Source organism: Salvelinus fontinalis, unplaced genomic scaffold (genome assembly GCF_029448725.1).
Source record: "Salvelinus fontinalis isolate EN_2023a unplaced genomic scaffold, ASM2944872v1 scaffold_1151, whole genome shotgun sequence".
Classification (NCBI taxonomy): domain Eukaryota; kingdom Metazoa; phylum Chordata; class Actinopteri; order Salmoniformes; family Salmonidae; genus Salvelinus; species Salvelinus fontinalis.
This window is the reverse complement of record NW_026601360.1, coordinates 1-20,000: the sequence shown is the minus strand read 5'-3', so window position 1 is coordinate 20,000 and position 20,000 is coordinate 1. Positions and strand designations below refer to the sequence as shown.

Below are 20,000 nucleotides of genomic sequence, written 5' to 3'. Positions count from 1 at the left end.
ATACCGTTCTGTCTATCTAGTGCAGGCGGTACTTGATGGGGTTGTCTGTGTGTGTGTCGTACCTGTCTGTCTATCTCGTGCAGGCGGTACTCGATGGGGTTGTCTGTGTGTGTCTGTGTCGTACCTGTCTGTCTATCTCGTGCAGGCGGTACTCGATGGCCCGGGCTACATACTCCTTCCTGTTGGAGAAGGTCAGCGGGATGCTGTTTCCACCGGGGATAATAGGAACCATCTTACCGTCTGCACTCTGACCCACAAACGAATCCAGAGGAATCATCTAGAGGGGGGGGGGGGGGGGGGGGGGGGAACACAACAGTAAAACATCACATCATCTGAATTCAAGTTGGTTCAAGTTGGAGTCAATTCATTTTGTAGAGAGTTGATTCAGTATCCTGTCAGATCAGGAGATACAGTCCCTTCCTCTTTATTCCCTGTCTCTCTCTCTCCTCCCGCTCCTTCCTCCATCTTTCCCTCTCTTGGCTAGGAGAGTGTGGGCCTGAGAGGCCCTGTCTCTCCCTCCTCTCCTCCATTACCCCTCTCTTTCCCCTGGCTGTGGTCCTTCCTTCACAAGACTGGGAGGCCATGTCTCTCCCCCCCCCCCCCCCCCCCCCCCCTCCCTTCCTCTCCCTCTCTGGACTCCCTCTATCTATCCTGGCTGTGGTCCGTCCTGGGAGGCAGGCCAATTGGCCAATCGGCAGACAGGATGTGCTGCATCAACAGGACCCTTGCATTCCAGTATGTGTGTGTGTGTGTGTCTGTGTGAGAGAGAGAGAGAGAGAGCCCGGTCCAGCCCAGTAGAGTCACAGTGCAGTGGTTATGTGTGTGTGTCGGGGGGAACGAAGGTTGGCCATTGTGTATCAATAAGAACCAGAGCCAGAATGGTGAGGAGGGGTTGGGTTGGGGGGGGGGGGGAGAAACACAGTGTACCAGTTAGAGCTGGGAATTGCTAGGGGCCTCACCATACCATATTATCACCATACCATATTATCACCATACCATATTATCACCATACCATATTATCACCATACCATATTACCACCATACCATATTACCACCATACAATATTATCACCATACCATATTACCACCATACCATATTACCACCATACCATATTACCACCATACCATATTATCACCATACCATATTACCACCATACCATATTATCACCATACCATATTACCACCATACCATATTATCACCATACCATATTACCACCATACCATATTATCACCATACTGAGAGACCTCACCATACCATATTATCACCATACTGAGAGACCTCACCACACCATATTATCACCGTACCATATTATCACCGTACCATATTATCACCATACTGAGGGACCTCACCATACCATATTATCACCATACCATATTATCACCATACCATATTATCACCATACCATATTATCACCATACCATATTACCACCATACCATATTATCACCATTCCATATTATCACCATACCATATTACCACCATACCATATTATCACCATTCCATATTATCACCATAACATATTACCACCATACCATATTATCACCATACTGAGAGACCTCACCATACCATATTATCACCATACCATATTATCACCATACTGAGAGACCTCACCATACCATATTATCACCATACTGAGAGACCTCACCATACCATATTATCACCATACCATATTATCACCATACTGAGAGACCTCACCACACCATATTATCACCGTACCATATTATCACCATACCATATTACCACCATACTGAGAGAATTCACCATACCATATTATCACCATACCATATTATTCCATACTGAGACCTCACCATACCATATTATCACCATACCATATTATCACCATACTGAGAGACCTCACCATACCATATTATCACCGTACCATATTATCACCGTACCATATTATCATCATACTGAGAGACCTCACCATACCATATTACAACCATACTATATTACCACCATACCATATTACCACCATACTATATTACCACCATACCATATTATCCCCATAACATATTATCACCATACTGAGAGACCTCACCATACCATATTATCACCACACCATATTATCACCACACCATATTATCACCGTACCATATTATCACCGTACCATATTATCACCATACCATATTATCCCCATACTATATTACCACCATACCATATTATCACCACACCATATTATCACCGTACCATATTATCACCGTACCATATTATCACCATACCATATTATCCCCATACCATATTATCGCCATACCATATTACCATCATACTATATTATCACCATACCATATTATCCCCATACCATATTATCACCATACCATATTATCACCATACCATATTATCACCATATTATCACCATACCATATTATCACCATACCATATTATCACCATACTGAGAGACCTCACCATACCATATTATCACCATACCATATTATCACCATACCATATTATCACCATATTATCACCATACCATATTATCACCATACTGAGAGACCTCACCATACCATATTATCACCATACCATATTATCACCATACCATATTATCACCATACTGAGAGACCTCACCATACCATATTCACACCACACCATATTATCACCATACCATATTCACACCACACCATATTATCACCATACTGAGAGACCTCACCATACCATATTATCACCATACCATATTACAACCATACCATATTACCACCATACCATATTACCACCATACTATATTACCACCATACCATATTATCCCCATACCATATTATCACCATACTGAGAGACCTCACCATACCATATTATCACCGTACCATATTATCACCGTACCATATTATCACCATACCATATTATCCCCATACCATATTATCGCCATACCAAATTACCATCATACTATATTATCACCATACCATATTATCACCATATTATCACCATACCATATTATCCCCATACCATATTATCGCCATACCATATTATCACCATACCATATTATCACCATACCATATTATCACCATATTACCATCATACCATATTATCACCACACCATATTATCACCATACCATATTATCACCATACCATATTATCACCATACCATATAATCACCATACCATATTATCACCATACCATATTATCACCACACCATTTTATCACTGTACCAAATTATCACCGTACCATATTATCACCATGCCATATTATCACCATACCAAATTATCACCGTACCATATTATCACCGTACCATATTATCACCATACCATATTATCACTGTACCATATTATCACCATACCATATTATCACCATACTGAGAGACCTCACCATACCATATTATCACCATACCATATCACCATACTGAGACCTCACCATCCCATATTATCACCATACTGAGACCTCACCATACCATATTATCACCATACCATATTATCACCATACCATATTATCACCATACTGAGACCTCACCATACTATATTATCGCCATATTATATTATCACCATATTATCACCATACTGAGAGACCTCACCATACCATATTATCACCATACTGAGAGACCTCACCATACCATATTATCACCATACCATATTATCACCATACCATCACCATCGCATATTATCACCATACCATATTATCACCATACCATATTATCACCATACTGAGAGACCTCACCATACCATATTATCACCATACCATAGTATCACCATACCATATTATCACCACACCATATTATCACCATACTGCGACCTCACCATACCATATTATCACCATACCATATTATCACCATATTATCACCAAACGGAGAGACCTCACCATACCATATTACCACCATATTATCACCATACTGAGACCTCACCACACCATATTATCACCATACTGAGGGACCTCACCATACCATATTATCCCCATACTGAGAGACCTCACCATACCATATTATCACCATACTGAGACCTCACCATACTATATTATCGCCATATTATCACCATACTGAGAGACGTCACCATACCATATTATCACCATACCATATTATCACCATACTGAGAGACCTCACCATACCATATTATCACCATACCATATTATCACCATACAGAGAGAATTCACCATACCATACCATCACAATACCATATTATCACCATACCATATTATCACCATACTATATTACCACCATACCATATTATCCCCATACCATATTATCACCATACTGAGAGAGCTCACCATACCATATTATCACCACACATATTATCACCACACCATATTATCACCGTACCATATTATCACCATACCATATTATCACCATACTATATTACCACCATACCATATTACCACCACACCATATTATCACCGTACCATATTATCACCGTACCATATTATCACCATACCATATTATCCCCATACTATATTACCACCATACCATATTACCACCACACCATATTATCACCGTACCATATTATCACTGTACCATATTATCACCGTACCATATTATCACCATACCATATTATCCCCATACCATATTATCACCATACCATATTACCATCATACTATATTATCACCATACCATATTATCACCATATTATCACCATACCAAATTATCCCCATATCATATTATCACCATACCATATTATCACCATACCATATTATCACCATATTACCATCATACCATATTATCACCACACCATATTATCACCATACCATATTATCACCATACCATATTATCACCATACCATATTATCACCGTACCATATTATCACCATACCATATTATCACCATACCATATTATCACCACACCATATTATCACTATACCAAATTATCACCGTACCATATTATCACCATGCCATATTATCACCATACCATATTATCACCATACCATATTATCACCATATTATCACCATACCATATTATCACCATACTGAGAGACCTCACCATACCATATTATCACCATACCATATTATCACCATACTGAGAGACCTCACCATACCATATTATCACCATACCATATTATCACCATACTGAGAGACCTCACCATACCATATTATCACCATACCATATTATCCCCATACCATATTATCACCATACCATATCATCACCATACCATATTATCACCATACCATATTATCACCATACCATATTATCACCATACTGAGAGACCTCACCATACCATATTATCACCATACCATATTATCACCATACCATATTATCACCATACTGAGACCTCACCATACTATATTATCGCCATATTATCACCATACTGAGAGACGTCACCATACCATATTATCACCATACCATATTATCACCATACCATATTATCACCATACCATATTATCACCATACTGAGAGACCTCACCATACCATATTATCACCATACCATATTATCACCATACAGAGAGAATTCACCATACCATACCATCACAATACCATATTATCACCATACTATATTACCACCATACCATATTATCCCCATACCATATTATCACCATACTGAGAGAGCTCACCATACCATATTATCACCATACCATATTATCACCATACTGAGAGACCTCACCATACCATATTATCACCATACCATATTATCACCATACTGAGAGACCTCACCATACCATATTATCACCATACCATATTATCACCATACTATATTATCCCCATACCATATTATCACCATACCATATCATCACCATACCATATTATCACCGTACCATATTATCACCATACCATATTATCACCATACTGAGAGACCTCACCATACCATATTATCACCATACCATATTATCACCATACCATATTATCACCATACCATATTATCACCATATTATCACCATACCATATTATCACCATACTGAGAGACCTCACCATACCATATTATCACCATACCATATTATCACCATACCATATCATCACCATACCATATTATCACCATACCATCACCATACTATATTACCACCATACCATAAACCACCATACCATATTATCACTATACCATATTATCACCGTACCATATTATCACCATACTGTCACGTTCCTGACCTGTTTTCCTTTGTTTTGTATTCATTTTAGTTGGTCAGGGCGTGAGTTGGGTGGGTTTGTCTATGTTTGTATTTCTATGTGGGGTTTTGTGTTCGGCCTGGTATGATTCTCAATTAGAGACAGGTGTGTATTGTTTGTCTCTAATTGAGAGTCATACAAAGGCAGCCAGGATTTCACTGGTGTTTTGTGGGTGTTTGTTCCTGTGTCCTCACAGGACAGTTGAAGGTTAGTCACGTTTGTTGTTTTGTAGTTTTGTAGTGTCTTGTTTTGCTGTTTTCATTAAAAGATGGCTTATTTCCCTCAATCCGCATCTTGGTCCTATCCATGCTCCTCCTCGTTTGAGGAGGAGAACAACAATGACTGCCTTTACACATACCATATTATCCCCATACCATATTATCACCATACCATATTATCACTATACCATATTATCACCATATTATCACCATAACATATTATCACCATACCATATTATCACCATATTATCACCATAACATATTATCACCATAACATATTATCACCATACCATATTATCACCATACCATATTACCACCATATTATCACCATACTGAGAGACCTCACCACACCATATTATCACCACACCATATTATCACTATACCATATTATCACCACACCATATTATCACTATACCATATTATCACCACACCATATTATCACTATACCATATTATCACCATACCATAGTATCACTATACCATATTATCACCATATTATCACCATAACATATTATCACCATACCATATTATCACCATATTATCACCATACCATATTATCACCATACCATATTAACACCATACCATATCATCACCATATTATCACCATACCATATTATCACTATACCATATTATCACCATACCATATTACCACCATACTGAGAGACCTCACCATACCATATTATCACCATATTATCACCATACCGAGAGACCTCACATTTTCTAGGCTAGTTTCCAAGTCAAATCTCCATCCATGTCAGTTCCAGCATTGAATCCAAACTGAATGGATGTGAACCATCACTCTCCTCCAAGCTTCTCTGTCTCCCTTTCCCTCTCCCTTTCCCTCTCCTCCAAGCTTCTCTGTCTCCCTTTCCCTCTCCCTTTCCCTCTCCTCCAAGCTTCTCTGTCTCCCTTTCCCTCTCCTCCAAGCTTCTCTGTCTCCCTTTCCCTCTCCTCCAAGCTTCTCTGTCTCCCTTTCCCGCTCCCTTTCCCTCTCCTCCAAGCTTCTCTGTCTCCCTTTCCCTCTCCCTTTCCCTCTCCTCCAAGCTTCTCTGTCTCCCTTTCCCTCTCCCTTTCCCTCTCCTCCAAGCTTCTCTGTCTCCCTTTCCCTCTCCTCCAAGCTTCTCTGTCTCTCTTTCCCTCTCCTCCAAGCTTCTCTGTCTCCCTTTCCCTCTCCCTTTCCCTCTCCTCCAAGCTTCTCTGTCTCCCTTTCCCTCTCCTCCAAGCTTCTCTGTCTCCCTTTCCCTCTCCTCCAAGCTTCTCTGTCTCTCTTTCCCTCTCCTCCAAGCTTCTCTGTCTCCCTTTCCCTTTCCCTCTCCTCCAAGCTTCTCTGTCTCCCTTTCCCTTTCCCTCTCCTCCAAGCTTCTCTGTCTCTCTTTCCCTCTCCTCCAAGCTTCTCTGTCTCCCTTTCCCTCTCCCTTTCCCTCTCCTCCAAGCTTCTCTGTCTCCCTTTCCCTCTCCTCCAAGCTTCTCTGTCTCCCTTTCCCTCTCCCTTTCCCTCTCCTCCAAGCTTCTCTGTCTCCCTTTCCCTCTCCCTTTCCCTCTCCTCCAAGCTTCTCTGTCTCCCTTTCCCTCTCCCTTTCCCTCTCCTCCAAGCTTCTCTGTCTCCCTTTCCCTCTCCTCCAAGCTTCTCTGTCTCCCTTTCCCTCTCCCTTTCCCTCTCCTCCAAGCTCTCTGTCTCCCTTTCCCTCTCCCTTTCCCTCTCCTCCAAGCTTCTCTGTCTCCCTTTCCCTCTCCCTTTCCCTCTCCTCCAAGCTTCTCTGTCTCCCTTTCCCTCTCCCTTTCCCTCTCCTCCAAGCTTCTCTGTCTCCCTTTCCCTCTCCCTTTCCCTCTCCTCCAAGCTTCTCTGTCTCCCTTTCCCTCTCCCTTTCCCTCTCCTCCAAGCTTCTTTCTCTCTCTTTCCCTCTCCTCCTCATACCAATATCATAGCTCCTGACCTTCAGTTGAGGGGGAAAAAAAGCCTGAATAAAAGTATCACCTCGTGGAAATTATCCTCTGTGATGCCGCTGTCTTCAATGTGAAGAATGCTGTTGAGTGTCTGAACGTAGAGCAGGTCCACCTCCTCCAGATCCTCCAGGACCAGAGGAATACAACACAGCTGCTTCCACACCAGGGGCGCAAGGTGCAGGTCCAAGGGCTTCTTGGTCCGGATAGCCACCCCCATCAGGATGCCCAGGAACTTCAACTGGAGGAGCTGCTCATCCAGACAGGCTGACGGGCTCAGCAGGAACCTGGGGGAACGAGGGACGTTTAGAGTTGACCTGAGTGGCCCATAACATAGAGTCATATAGACTATACCTCTGTAGTGGCCCATAACATAGAGTCATATAGACTATACCTCTGTAATGGCCCATAACATAGAGTCATATAGACTATACCTCTGTAGTGGCCCATAACATAGAGTCATATAGACTATACCTCTGTAGTGGCCCATAACATAGAGTCATATAGACTATACCTCTGTAGTGGCCCATAACATAGAGTCATATAGACTATACCTCTGTCATGGCCCATAACATAGAGTCATATAGACTATACCTCTGTAGTGGCCCATAACATAGAGTCATATAGACTATACCTCTGTAGTGGCCCATAACATAGAGTCATATAGACTATACCTCTGTAGTGGCCCATAACATAGAGTCATATAGACTATACCTCTGTAGTGGCCCATAACATAGAGTCATATAGACTATACCTCTGTAGTGGCCCAAAACATAGAGTCATATAGACTATACCTCTGTAGTGGCCCATAACATAGAGTCATATAGACTATACCTCTGTAGTGGCCCATAACATAGAGTCATATAGACTATACCTCTGTAGTGGCCCATAACATAGAGTCATATAGACTATACCTCTGTAGTGGCCCATAACATAGAGTCATATAGACTATACCTCTGTAGTGGGCCATAACACAGAGTCATATAGGCTATACCTCTGTAATGGCCCATAACATAGAGTCATATAGACTATACCTCTGTAGTGGCCCATAACACAGAGTCATATAGACTATACCTCTGTAGTGGCCCATAACATAGAGTCATATAGACTATACCTCTGTAGTGGCCATTAACATAGAGTCATATAGACTATACCTCTGTAGTGGCCCATAACATAGAGTCATATAGACTAACACAGAATATGTCAGTAATGTGGTACTGTCTCTATATGGTGACTGGTAATGTGGTACTGTCTCTATATGGTGACTGGTAATCTGGTACTGTCTCTATATGGTGACTGGTAATGTGGTACTGTCTCTATATGGTGACTGGTAATGAGACAGCGTGTCAGTAATGTGGTACTGTCTCTATATGGTGACTGGTAATGTGGTACTGTCTCTATATGGTGACTGGTAATGAGGTACTGTCTCTATATGGTGACTGGTAATGTGGTACTGTCTCTATATGGTGACTGGTAATGAGGTACTGTCTCTATATGGTGACTGGTAATGAGACAGCGTGTCTGTAATGTGGTACTGTCTCTATATGGTGACTGGTAATGTGGTACTGTCTCTATATGGTGACTGGTAATGTGGTACTGTTTCTATATGGTGACTGGTAATGAGACAGCGTGTCAGTAATGTGGTACTGTCTCTATATGGTGACTGGTAATGTGGTACTGTCTCTATATGGTGACTGGTAATGTGGTACTGTCTCTATATGGTGACTGGTAATGAGAGAGCGTGTCAGTAATGTGGTACTGTCTCTATATGGTGACTGGTAATGTGGTACTGTCTCTATATGGTGACTGGTAATGAGGTACTGTCTCTATATGGTGACTGGTAATGTGGTACTGTCTCTATATGGTGACTGGTAATGAGGTACTGTCTCTATATGGTGACTGGTAATGTGGTACTGTCTCTATATGGTGACTGGTAATGAGGTACTGTCTCTATATGGTGACTGGTAATGTGGTACTGTCTCTATATGGTGACTGGTAATGTGGTACTGTCTCTATATGGTGACTGGTAATGAGACAGCGTGTCAGTAATGTGGTACTGTCTCTATATGGTGACTGGTAATGTGGTACTGTCTCTATATGGTGCCTGGTAATGTGGTACTCTCTCTATATGGTGACTGGTAATGAGGTACTGTCTCTATATGGTGACTGGTAATGAGGTACTGTCTCTATATGGTGACTGGTAATGAGACAGCGTGTCAGTAATGTGGTACTGTCTCTATATGGTGACTGGTAATGTGGTACTGTCTCTATATGGTGAATGGTAATGTGGTACTGTCTCTATATGGTGACTGGTAATGAGGTACTGTCTCTATATGGTGACTGGTAATGAGACAGCGTGTCAGTAATGTGGTACTGTCTCTATATGGTGACTGGTAATGTGGTACTGTCTCTATATGGTGACTGGTAATGTGGTACTGTCTCTATATGGTGACTGGTAATGTGGTACTGTCTCTATATGGTGACTGGTAATGTGGTACTGTCTCTATATGGTGACTGGTAATGTGGTACTGTCTCTATATGGTGACTGGTAATGAGGTACTGTCTCTATATGGTGACTGGTAATGAGACAGCGTGTCAGTAATGTGGTACTGTCTCTATACGGTGACTGGTAATGAGGTACTGTCTCTATATGGTGACTGGTAATGTGGTACTGTCTCTATATGGTGACTGGTAATGAGACAGCGTGTCAGTAATGTGGTACTGTCTCTATATGGTGACTGGTAATGTGGTACTGTCTCTATATGGTGACTGGTAATGTGGTACTGTCTCTATATGGTGACTGGTAATGTGGTACTGTCTCTATATGGTGACTGGTAATGTGGTACTGTCTCTATATGGTGACTGGTAATGAGACAGCGTGTCAGTAATGAGGTACTGTCTTTATATGGTGACTGGTAATGTGGTACTGTCTCTATATGGTGACTGGCAATGAGGTACTGTCTCTATATGGTGAATGGTAATGAGACAGCGTGTCAGTAATGTGGTACTGTCTCTATATGGTGACTGGTAATGTGGTACTGTCTCTATATGGTGACTGGTAATGAGGTACTGTCTCTATACGGTGACTGGTTATGTGGTACTGTCTCTATATGGTGACTGGTAATGTGGTACTGTCTCTATATGGTGACTGGTAATGTGGTACTGTCTCTATATGGTGACTGGTAATGTGGTACTGTCTCTATATGGTGACTGGTAATGTGGTACTGTCTCTATATGGTGACTGGTAATGTGGTACTCTCTCTATATGGTGACTGGTAATGAGGTACTGTCTCTATATGGTGACTGGTAATGTGGTACTGTCTCTATATGGTGACTGGTAATGAGACAGCGTGTCAGTAATGTGGTACTGTCTCTATATGGTGACTGGTAATGTGGTACTGTCTCTATACGGTGACTGGTAATGAGGTACTGTCTCTATATGGTGACTGGTAATGAGACAGCGTGTCAGTAATGTGGTACTGTCTCTATATGGTGACTGGTAATGTGGTACTGTCTCTATATGGTGACTGGTAATGTGGTACTGTCTCTATGGTGACTGGTAATGAGACAGCGTGTCAGTAATGTGGTACTGTCTCTATATGGTGACTGGTAATGTGGTACTGTCTCTATATGGTGACTGGTAATGTGGTACTGTCTCTATATGGTGACTGGTAATGAGACAGCGTGTCAGTAATGTGGTACTGTCTCTATACAGTGACTGGTAATGTGGTACTGTCTCTATACAGTGACTGGTAATGTGGTACTGTCTCTATATGGTGACTGGTAATGAGGTACTGTCTCTATATGGTGACTGGTAATGTGGTACTGTCTCTATATGGTGACTAGTAATGAGACAGCGTGTCAGTAATGAGGTGCTGTCTCTATATGGTGACTGGTAATGTGGTACTGTCTCTATATGGTGACTGGTTATGTGGTACTGTCTCTATATGGTGACTGGTAATGTGGTACTGTCTCTATATGGTGACTGGTAATGTGGTACTGTCTCTATATGGTGACTGGTAATGTGGTACTGTCTCTATATGGTGACTGGTAATGAGACAGCGTGTCAGTAATGTGGTACTGTCTCTATATGGTGACTGGTAATGTGGTACTGTCTCTATATGGTGACTGGTAATGTGGTACTGTCTCTATATGGTGACTGGTTATGTGGTACTGTCTCTATATGGTGACTGGTAATGTGGTACTGTCTCTATATGGTGACTGGTAATGTGGTACTGTCTCTATATGGTGACTGGTAATGTGGTACTGTCTCTATATGGTGACTGGTTATGTGGTACTGTCTCTATACGGTGACTAGTAATGAGACAGCGTGTCAGTAATGTGGTACTGTCTCTATATGGTGACTGGTAATGTGGTACTGTCTCTATATGGTGACTGGTAATGTGGTACTGTCTCTATATGGTGACTGGTTATGTGGTACTGTCTCTATACGGTGACTAGTAATGAGACAGCGTGTCAGTAATGAGGTGCTGTCTCTATATGGTGACTGGTAATGTGGTACTGTCTCTATATGGTGACTGGTAATGTGGTACTGTCTCTATACGGTGACTGGTAATGAGACAGCGTGTCAGTAATGAGGTACTGTGTGTCTCTGTTGGTGTCCTCGCCAGTCCTCACCTGTCTCTGTTGTAGCCCACCTCAGCTGTGGCGTTGGGGGACGGGATGAGGAGATCCACTACTCCTGTCTCCAACTCCTACACAGGAAATAGGCGTCAGTCTCACAAGATATCCTGTCCACAGCCTGTCTCTAAATAATATCACTTTTCTGACTCGTTGTTAGTTGAACATTTCCGGAAACTAGAAAATATGGATAAACTCAGAAGAATAGACAAGAACATACTGCAGACACAACAAGGAAATGACTTCATGTTGAGACTGAGGCTCTGCTCCCAAATCCAAAACAACAAACCACTTAGAATGTATGTTACTATCTCAAATACATAGATTTATAATATAGTCACTAATTCTACTGTTACTATCTCAATACTATTATAATACAGTCACTAATTCTACTGTTACTATCCCACTACTATTATAATACAGTCACTAATTCTACTGTTACTATCTCACTACTATTTATAATACAGTCACTAATTCTACTGTTACTATCTCACTACTATTTATAATACAGCCACTAATTCTACTGTTAGTATCCCAGTACTATTATAATACAGTCACTAATTCTACTGTTACTATCCCACTACTATTTATAATACAGTCACTAATTCTACTGTTACTATCCCAGTACTATTTATAATACAGTCACTAATTCTACTGTTACTATCCCAGTACTATTTATAATACAGTCACTAATTCTACTGTTACTATCCCACTACTATTATAATACAGTCACTAATTCTACTGTTACTATCCCACTACTATTATAATACAGTCACTAATTCTACTGTTACTATCCCACTACTATTATAATACAGTCACTAATTCTACTGTTACTATCCCACTACTATTATAATACAGTCACTAATTCTACTGTTACTATCCCACTACTATACAGTCACTAATTCTATTGTTACTATCTCACTACTATTTATAATACAGTCACTAATTCTACTGTTACTATCCCAGTACTATTTATAATACAGTCACTAATTCTACTGTTACTATCTCACTACTATTTATAATACAGTCACTAATTCTACTGTTACTATCCCACTACTATTTATAATACAGTCACTAATTCTACTGTTACTATCCCACCACTATTATAATACAGTCACTAATTCTACTGTTACTATCCCACCACTATTATAATACAGTCACTAATTCTACTGTTACTATCCCACTACTATTATAATACAGTCACTAATTCTACTGTTACTATCCCACCACTATTATAATACAGTCACTAATTCTACTGTTACTATCCCACTACTATTTATAATACAGTCACTAATTCTACTGTTACTATCCCACTACTATTATAATACAGCCACTAATTCTACTGTTACTATCCCACTACTATTTATAATACAGTCACTAATTCTACTGTTACTATCTCAATACTATTTATAATACAGTCACTAATTCTACTGTTACTATCTCAATACTATTTATAATACAGACACTAATTCTACTGTTACTATCCCACTACTATTTATAATACAGTCACTAATTCTACTGTTACTATCCCACCACTATTATAATACAGTCACTAATTCTACAGTTACTATCCCACTACTATTTATAATACAGTCACTAATTCTACTGTTACTATCTCAATACTATTTATAATACAGTCACTAATTCTACTGTTACTATCTCAATACTATTTATAATACAGTCACTAATTCTACTGTTACTATCTCAATACTATTTATAATACAGTCACTAATTCTACTGTTACTATCCCACCACTATTATAATACAGTCACTAATTCTACTGTTACTATCTCACTACTATTTATAATACAGTCACTAATTCTACTGTTACTATCCCACTACTATTATAATACAGTCACTAATTCTACTGTTACTATCTCAATACTATTTATAATACAGTCACTAATTCTACTGTTACTATCTCAATACTATTTATAATACAGTCACTAATTCTACTGTTACTATCTCACTACTATTTATAATACAGTCACTAATTCTACTGTTACTATCCCACTACTATTATAATACAGTCACTAATTCTACTGTTACTATCCCACCACTATTATAATACAGTCACTAATTCTACTGTTACTATCCCACTACTTTTATAATACAGTCACTAATTCTACTGTTACTATCCCACTACTATTATAATACAGTCACTAATTCTACTGTTACTATCCCACCACTATTTATAATACAGTCACTAATTCTACTGTTACTATCCCACCATTATTATAATACAGTCACTAATTCTACTGTTACTATCCCACTACTATTATAATACAGTCACTAATTCTACTGTTACTATCCCACTACTATTATAATACAGTCACTAATTCTACTGTTACTATCCCACTACTATTTATAATACAGTCACTAACTGACACATCTAACTGTAAACTCTACTGTAGTTATACTGTTACTATACCTGGCACATCTAACTGTAAACTCTACTGTAGCTGACACATCTAACTGTAAACTCTACTGTAGTTATACTGTTATTATACCTGGCACATCTAACTGTAAACTCTACTGTAGTTATACTGTTATTATACCTGGCACATCTAACTGTAAACTCTACTGTAGTTATACTGTTACTATACCTGGCACATCTAACTGTAAACTCTACTGTAGTTATACTGTTACTATACCTGACACATCTAACTGTAAACTCTACTGTAGTTATACTGTTATTATACCTGACACATCTAACTGTAAACTCTACTATACCTGGCACATCTAACTGTAAACTCTACTATAGTTATACTGTTACTATACCTGACACATCTAACTGTAAACTCTACTATACCTGACACATCTAACTGTAAACTCTACTGTAGTTATACTGTTACTATACCTGGCACATCTAACTGTAAACTCTACTGTAGTTATACTGTTACTATACCTGACACATCTAACTGTAAACTCTACTATACCTGACACATCTAACTGTAAACCCTACTGTAGTTATACTGTTACTATACCTGACACATCTAACTGTAAACTCTACTGTAGTTATACTGTTATTATACCTGACACATCTAACTGTAAACTCTACTATAGTTATACTGTTACTATACCTGGCACATCTAACTGTAAACTCTACTGTAGTTATACTGTTACTATACCTGACACATCTAACTGTAAACTCTACTGTAGTTATACTGTTACTATACCTGACACATCTAACTGTAAACTCTACTATACCTGACACATCTAACTGTAAACTCTACTATACCTGACACATCTAACTGTAAACTCTACTGTAGTTATACTGTTACTATACCTGGCACATCTAACTGTAAACTCTACTGTAGTTATACTGTTACTATACCTGGCACATCTAACTGTAAACTCTACTGTAGCTGACACATCTAACTGTAAACTCTACTATACCTGACACATCTAACTGTAAACTCTACTGTAGTTATACTGTTACTATACATGGCACATCTAACTGTAAACTCTACTGTAGTTATACTGTTATTATACCTGGCACATCTAACTGTAAACTCTACTGTAGTTATACTGTTACTATACCTGACACATCTAACTGTAAACTCTACTGTAGTTATACTGTTACTATACCTGGCACATCTAACTGTAAACTCTACTGTAGTTATACTGTTATTATACCTGACACATCTAACTGTAAACTCTACTGTAGTTATACTGTTATTATACCTGACACATCTAACTGTAAACTCTACTATAGTTATACTGTTACTATACCTGACACATCTAACTGTAAACTCTACTATACCTGACACATCTAACTGTAAACCCTACTGTAGTTATACTGTTACTATACCTGGCACATCTAACTGTAAACCCTACTATACCTGACACATCTAACTGTAAACCCTACTGTAGTTATACTGTTACTATACCTGGCACATCTAACTGTAAACTCTACTGTAGCTGACACATCTAACTGTAAACTCTACTGTAGTTATACTGTTACTATACCTGACACATCTAACTGTAAACTCTACTGTAGTTATACTGTTATTATACCTGGCACATCTAACTGTAAACTCTACTGTAGTTATACTGTTACTATACCTGACACATCTAACTGTAAACTCTACTATAGTTATACTGTTACTATACCTGACACATCTAACTGTAAACTCTACTGTAGTTATACTGTTACTATACCTGACACATCTAACTGTAAACTCTACTATACCTGACACATCTAACTGTAAACTCTACTATAGTTATACTGTTATTATACCTGACACATCTAACTGTAAACTCTACTGTAGTTATACTGTTATTATACCTGACACATCTAACTGTAAACTCTACTGTAGTTATACTGTTACTATACCTGACACATCTAACTGTAAACTCTACTATACCTGACACATCTAACTGTAAACTCTACTGTAGCTGACACATCTAACTGTAAACTCTACTGTAGTTATACTGTTATTATACCTGACACATCTAACTGTAAACTCTACTGTAGTTATACTGTTACTATACCTGGCACATCTAACTGTAAACTCTACTGTAGTTATACTGTTATTATACCTGACACATCTAACTGTAAACTCTACTGTAGTTATACTGTTATTATACCTGACACATCTAACTGTAAACTCTACTGTAAAGGACACATCTAACTGTAAACTCTACTGTAGCTGACACATCTAACTGTAAACTCTACTGTAGTTATACTGTTATTATACCTGAAACATCTAACTGTAAACTCTACTGTAAATGACACATCTAACTGTAAACTCTACTGTAGCTGACACATCTAACTGTAAACCCTACTGTAAATGACACATCTAACTGTAAACTCTACTGTAACTGACACATCTAACTGTAAACCCTACTGTAGCTGACACATCTAACTGTAAACCCTACTGTAAATGACACATCTAACTGTAAACTCTACTGTAACTGACACATCTAACTGTAAACCCTACTGTAGCTGACACATCTAACTGTAAACCCTACTGTAGTTATACTGTTACTATACCTGGCACATCTAACTGTAAACTCTACTGTAGCGGACACATCTAACTGTAAACTCTACTGTAGTTATACTGTTACTATACCTGGCACATCTAACTGTAAACTCTACTGTAACTGACACATCTAACTGTAAATTCTACTGTAGCTGAGACATAACTGTAAACTCTACTGTAACTGACACATCTAACTGTAAACTCTACTGTAACTGACACCTCTAACTGTAAACTCTACTGTAGTTATACTGTTACTATACCTGACACATCTAACTGTAAACTCGACTGTAGCTGAGACATCTAACTGTAAACTCTACTGTAGTTATACTGTTACTATACCTGGCACATTAACTGTAAACTCTACTGTAGCTGACACATCTAACTGTAAACTCTACTGTATATGACACATCTAACTGTAAACTCTACTGTAGTTATACTGTTATTATACCTGACACATCTAACTGTAAACTCTACTGTAGTTATACTGTTATTATACCTGGCACATCTAACTGTAAACTCTACTATAGTTATACTGTTACTATACCTGACACATCTAACTGTAAACTCTACTGTAGTTATACTGTTATTATACCTGACACATCTAACTGTAAACTCTACTGTAGTTATACTGTTATTATACCTGGCACATCTAACTGTAAACTCTACTGTAGCTGACACATCTAACTGTAAACTCTACTGTAGTTATACTGTTACTATACCTGGCACATCTAACTGTAAACTCTACTGTAAATGACACATCTAACTGTAAACTCTACTGCAAATAACACATCTACTTGTAAACTCTACTGTAACTGACATATCTAACTGTAAACTCTACTGTAAATGACACATCTAACTGTAAACCCTACTGTAGTCATACTGTTACTATACCTGGCACATCTCAGTGATGGTGTCATCAAACACCCCTCCAGCATCGTCGGCCCCCTCCCCCACCAGCTTGACCTTCCAGGCCCTGGACGGCAGCCGCAGGTCAGACGCATTCAGCTTCACCACCTGACGAGCTATCTGCACAAAGATGGGCTTACACTTACGACCCCTGGACAGAGAGAGAGGAGGATGGAGAGAGAGAGGAGGATGGAGAGAGAGAGGAGGTAGAGAGAGAGAGAGAGGAGGATGGAGAGAGAGAGAGGAGGTAGAGAGAGAGAGAGAGGAGGATGGAGAGAGAGAGGAGGTAGAGAGAGAGAGAGAGAGGAGGATGGAGAGATAGAGGAGGATGGAGAAAGAGGCAGAGAGAGGAGGTAGAGGATGGAGAGAGAGAGAGAGAGAGAGAGAGAGACAGAGAGAGAGAGAGGAGGTAGAGGATGGAGAGAGAGAGAGAGAGAGAGAGGAGGTAGAGAGAGAGAGAGAGAGAGAGGAGGTAGAGACAGAGAGAGAGAGGGGGAGGAGGTAGAGGATGGAGAGAGAGAGAGAGAGAGAGGAGGATGGAGAGAGAGAGGAGGATGGAGAGAGAGAGGCAGAGAGAGGAGGTAGAGGATGGAGAGAGAGAGAGAGAGCGAGAGAGAGAGAGATAGAGAGAGAGAGAGAGAGAGAGAGAGAGAGGAGGTAGAGACAGAGAGAGAGAGAGGGAGGAGGTAGAGGATGGAGAGAGAGAGAGAGAGAGAGAGAGAGAGAGAGAGAGAGAGAGGGGGCAGAGAGAAAAAGAGAGAGAGAGGAGGTAGAGGATGGAGAGAGAGAGAGAGAGAGAGAGGAGGATGGAGAGAGAGAGGCAGAGAGAGAAAGAGAGAGAGAGAGGAGGTAGAGGATGGAGTAAGAGAGAGAGAGAGAGAGAGAGAAAGGAGGTAGAGACAGAGAGAGAGAGAGGGAGGAGGTAGAGGATGGAGAGAGGGAGAGAGAGAGAGAGAGAGGGAGGGGGTAGAGGATGGAGAGAGAGAGGGAGAGAGAGGAGGTAGAGGATGGAGAGAGAGGAGGTAGAGAGAGAGAGAGAGAGAGAGAGAGAGAGAGAGAGAGAGAGAGAGAGAGAGAGAGAGAGAGAGAAGGTAGAGAGAGAAAGAGGGAGAGAGAGAGAGAGGAGGCAGAGGAAAGGGAAGATGATGAAAAAGGGAGGCAGAGAACAATTAGTTGAATCTCAATGTAACATAAACACACTGCATTTCCTACTGCCGTACCTAGCAGACATCTGACACACATCAACCATCATACCATAAACACACTGCATTTCCTACTACCGTACCTAGCAGACACCTGAAACAC

The 20,000-nt window shown here is 39.8% G+C and overlaps 1 protein-coding gene across 1 annotated transcript in view; it reads right to left on the bottom strand.

Moving 5' to 3' along the window:
* Nucleotides 1–18,868, bottom strand: part of LOC129848750 (probable E3 ubiquitin-protein ligase HERC1) — a 28,081-nt gene extending 9,213 nt beyond the window's left edge. Inside the window, exons 1-4 of the mRNA XM_055915849.1 lie at nucleotides 18,681–18,868; nucleotides 12,799–12,875; nucleotides 8,195–8,447; nucleotides 125–277 (exon numbers count right to left, since the gene is read on the bottom strand). Coding sequence (XP_055771824.1) covers nucleotides 125–277; nucleotides 8,195–8,447; nucleotides 12,799–12,875; nucleotides 18,681–18,689 — 492 coding nt within the window. The 5' untranslated portion in view covers nucleotides 18,690–18,868. The remainder of the gene's footprint in view (nucleotides 1–124; nucleotides 278–8,194; nucleotides 8,448–12,798; nucleotides 12,876–18,680) is intronic.
* Nucleotides 18,869–20,000: the final 1,132 nt, after the last annotated feature.